General features: G+C 34.3%; 1 protein-coding gene across 1 annotated transcript; it reads left to right on the top strand.

The window, feature by feature from the left end:
* The first annotated feature begins 2,103 nt into the window (after positions 1-2,103).
* Positions 2,104-3,243, top strand: LOC139889173 (uncharacterized). Its single transcript, XM_071872134.1, has 2 exons — positions 2,104-2,689; positions 2,798-3,243. Exons 1-2 carry the CDS (start codon positions 2,104-2,106, stop codon positions 3,241-3,243), a joined length of 1,032 nt encoding a protein of 343 aa, XP_071728235.1.
* Positions 3,244-4,100: the final 857 nt, after the last annotated feature.

Below are 4,100 nucleotides of genomic sequence, written 5' to 3'. Positions count from 1 at the left end.
GAGATCTAAAGAGACAGCGAGTGATCATGACTCATAGATGGAGGATATGGAGTATGTAGATGTTCATGTTATTGCTTCGGATAGCTCAATATAAGAGAAGTGTAATGATCGATGCATTGAAGAAACACTCAACACTAACAGTACTCAGCAATTTCCACCGATTGGTACGAGTATCAAATCTAAAGTTAACTCTATTGATGATGAAGGAGAGGCATCAATGGAGAGAGTTAATTCTGTGCCAATATTGGATCAATCTCCGCCATCAGGTAATTCAAATTCTATGAATTACACTTCTGCTAATACGGATGTGAACTCTGCATCTAAACATGAGATAGATCCTGTTGTCAATTCAATAAATCAGGCTTATAACACATATGCTAAGGTTGTTGTTCATGATATGGATAGAAAACTAAGCTATATTCCATTAATTGTGGATGATGATGGCAATGAATTTGTGGGTTTTGATGAGGAGTTTGTATTGGAAGGAAGTAGTAAATGGAATACAACTGCGTATGGATATGTGATTGGTGGTAACATGTCATATAGTATGTTGCGGTTTAATTTGAGGACAATGTGGAGTAAATTTGGTATTAATGATATTATAATTGATCATAATCAAATTTGTTACTTCAAATTTAGAGATGTAAAAGGTATGAACAGGGTTTTAGAACAAGGGCCATGGATAGTGAATGGTAAGCCGCTGTTTATGGCTAAATGGAGCTGCGTATGGATATGTGATTGGTGGTAACATTTCCTATGGTATGTTGCAGTTTAATTTGAGGAAAATTTGGTATTAATGATATTATAATGGATCATAATCAAATTTGTTACTTCAAATTCAGAGATGTTGAAAGTATGAACAGGGTTATTGAACAAGGGCCATGGATAGTGAATGGTAAGCCGCCGTTTGTGGCTAAATGGAGGCCAGACCTCAATGTTGTGAAGGTGGGACCGTCTAAGCTTCCTGTGTGGGTCAAATTGTCTAATATCCCTTTAGAGGCTTGGAATACTAAAGGGATAAGTGCTATTGCTAGCAAATTGGGAAAACCTATTGTTATGGATAGCATGACTGCTTCTATGTGTCATAAAGGTGTCGGTAGGGTTGGATTTGCAAGAGTCATGGTAGAGATTGAAGCTGCTAAGGGCTATATTGACCACGTGGATATCCATTATAGAGACAACATGCAGGTTACTAAAGGAATTAAAATAGTATTGGCGAATTATGAATGGAAGCCTGCCATATGCTCTTAATGTGCTGTTTTTGGGCACAATCATGATGCTTGTAAAGTTAGGCCCAGAACACATGCAGAGATGGAAGCCAAAGAAAAGATTGCAGTTAAGAATGATGAGGGTTTTTTGGTTGTTAAAAACAAAAAGAATACAGGCCAGAAGGAAGGAAAGAAGCCAGTAAATTTTAAAAAGATGTATGTTCCTAAGAAGGCTAATAATAAGGTGAAATCTCCTAAGCATAAGGTTGAAATTTCTAAAAATAAGTGGCACTTGAATAGCCAAGCAAGGAATGCTCTGAAACAAAGTATGAATAAGTATGCTATTTTGTCTGATATATATATATATATATATATATATATATATATATATATATATATATATATATATATATATATATATATATATATATATGATAGCTTGCTGAAGGATAATGATATGGTGTCTTAAAAGAGTAATGAGGAAGTGTTATGGACATTAATATGAATGAATTCAATGGCATTGGTGCCAATGTATTAGAAAGGAAAGATTCAGCTTTGCTGAATTAAAAACTTATCTTCTCAATGGATTTTAAAATAGCTGCATGGAATATTAGAGGTATGTGTAATAGTGATAAACAAGATGAGGTTATTAGTTTTATTAAAGAGCAAAAGATGGCTATCTGTGCTATAGTGGAGACTCATCTTAAACCTCAAAGCATTATTAAGGCATGTGATTATGTGTTTAAGGGTTAGAATTAGCACTCTAACGTTCATTTGAGCCAATAGCTACAGGATTATTCTTGGGTGGAATAGTAATATTGTGAATGTTATGATTGTTCATGTTGATAGACAAGTCATCTTATGCCTGATTTAAGCTGGGGATGCAAAAATCAAAATGTATTGCAGCTTCATATATGGTAGTAATAATGGGAAAGAAAGAGTGCAATTATGGGATATTTTGAAGATGCAATCCAGAATTACTAAAAATCATCCATTGATATTATTGGGAGACTTTAGTGTTACTAGAAGTGTGGAGGAACATAGTTGTAGAAGTTCTGCTATCACTGAAGAAATGAAGGAATTCAGTAAGTGTTTAAATGAGATTGAGGTGGATGATTTGGGGAGTACAGGGTTTCACTTCACATGGACAAAATCTCTCAACAATCCTAATTGTGGTACTTTAAAGAAATTTGACAGGATTTTATGCAATGAAGAATTCATTACCAATTACCCTCAAGCCAATGAGAAGCTCATGCCTTTTCTAGTTTCTGACTATAGTCCCACTGTGATTACTCTCCCTAATGGTTTGAAAAGGAAAAAGAAATCATTTAGATTTATGAACCATGGGGCTAATAAAGATGATTTTATTCGCACTGTTGAGATGGGATGGAATGAGCAGATTTCTGGGCACAAAATGTTTCAAGTTGTCACTAAACTCAAGAATCTCAAAAGAAGTCTCAAGAACCTTAATTGGGATAATGGCAATGTATTTTCTAAAGTCAAAGATATGAAGAAGAAGGTGGAAATATGTCAAGCTGATGTTGACCATAATCCTCATAATAATTAATTGAAAGAAGCTATTGTTACAGCCTTGATTGAATATGACAAAGCTAAGGCTGATGAATTAATTGTATTACAACAAAAGGCAAAGATTCAATGGTTGACTGCAGGGGACAATAATACCAGATTTTTTCACAGTGTTTTAAAGAATAGGATGCAAAAGAACAGAATTGATAGCATATATGATGAACATGGGTTGAGATTTGAAGGTGATCATGTTGTAGGCCAATCTGTCAATCATTTTAAATGTTTTTTGGGTGATAAGGGTAAATGTAGGCCTATTGATGAATTAGGGGTTATTTTCACTAAAGTTTTAGATACTGCAGAAGCTAACTCAACGGTTATTTCTATTTCTAATGATGAGATTAAAGGAGCTATGTTTGATATCGATAATAATAAGGCTTCTGGGCCTGATGGCTATTCAGCTTTATCTTTTTATGAAAGCTTGGAGTGTTGTAGGTCAATATATTTGTGATGCTATCAAAGAGTTCTTCACTAATGGTAAGTTTCTTAAAGAAATAAATGCTACCTTAATAGCTCTTATTCCAAAAATTGATACTCCTAATAAAGTATCTGGTTTTCGGCCAATTGCATGTTGTAATGTCATTTACAAATGAATAAGTAAGATTCTTACTAACAGAATTAAGCATGGTTTGAATAAGCTGGTCAACGCTAGTCAAATGCTTTCATCCCTGGTAGATCTATTATAGACAATATCTTAGTGGCCCGGGAGGTATTGCAGGGTTATAACACATCAAAAGGTGTCAAAAGGTGTGCTCTAAAAATTAACTTGTAGAAAGTCTATGATACTGTGAATTGGGACTTTTTGAAAGAAATTCTAGTAAAATTTTGATTTAATGACAAAATGGTGCAGTGGATCATGACTTGTGTGACTAATACTGCATTTTCAATTTGCATTAATGGTGAAATTAGAGGTTATTTTAAGGGTGGAAGAGGCTTAAGACAAGGTGATCCTATTTCACCATATCTCTTCACACTAGTCATGGTGGTGCTCACTTTGATAATGGCTAAAAATATTAATGATAATCTAATATTCAAGTATCATCACAAATTCAAACAGATGCAGTTATCCCATATGTGTTTTGCTGATGATCTTCTTGTTTTATGTCATGGTGACATTATCTCAGTGGGTGTGATTAAAAAAGCTCTAAATGAATTCAGCAAGGTTTCAGGTTTAATGCCTAATATGGGCAAATGTACCATATTTTTTTGGTAGTGTCCCCAGTGATACTAGAGTTAAAATCACTTATTTATTACCTTTCACAGTTAGAGATCTCCCTATGAGGTACTTGGGTGTGCCTTTATTGGCAA

The sequence above is a fragment of the Rutidosis leptorrhynchoides genome, chromosome 2 (genome assembly GCF_046630445.1).
Source record: "Rutidosis leptorrhynchoides isolate AG116_Rl617_1_P2 chromosome 2, CSIRO_AGI_Rlap_v1, whole genome shotgun sequence".
Classification (NCBI taxonomy): Eukaryota; Viridiplantae; Streptophyta; class Magnoliopsida; order Asterales; family Asteraceae; genus Rutidosis; species Rutidosis leptorrhynchoides.
The sequence above is the reverse complement of the archived record's forward strand: the minus strand, read 5'-3'. Positions and strand labels throughout refer to the sequence as shown.

What these genes read in the sequence shown, in the direction of transcription:
- LOC139889173 (XM_071872134.1), top strand. Translation starts at nt 2,104, where the DNA reads ATGTATTGCAGCTTCATATATGGTAGTAATAATGGGAAAGAAAGAGTG. An exon ending in GAACCTTAATTGGGATAATG is followed by an intron (nt 2,690 to 2,797) that starts GCAATGTATTTT and finishes CTATTGTTACAG; the next exon opens with CCTTGATTGAATATGACAAA.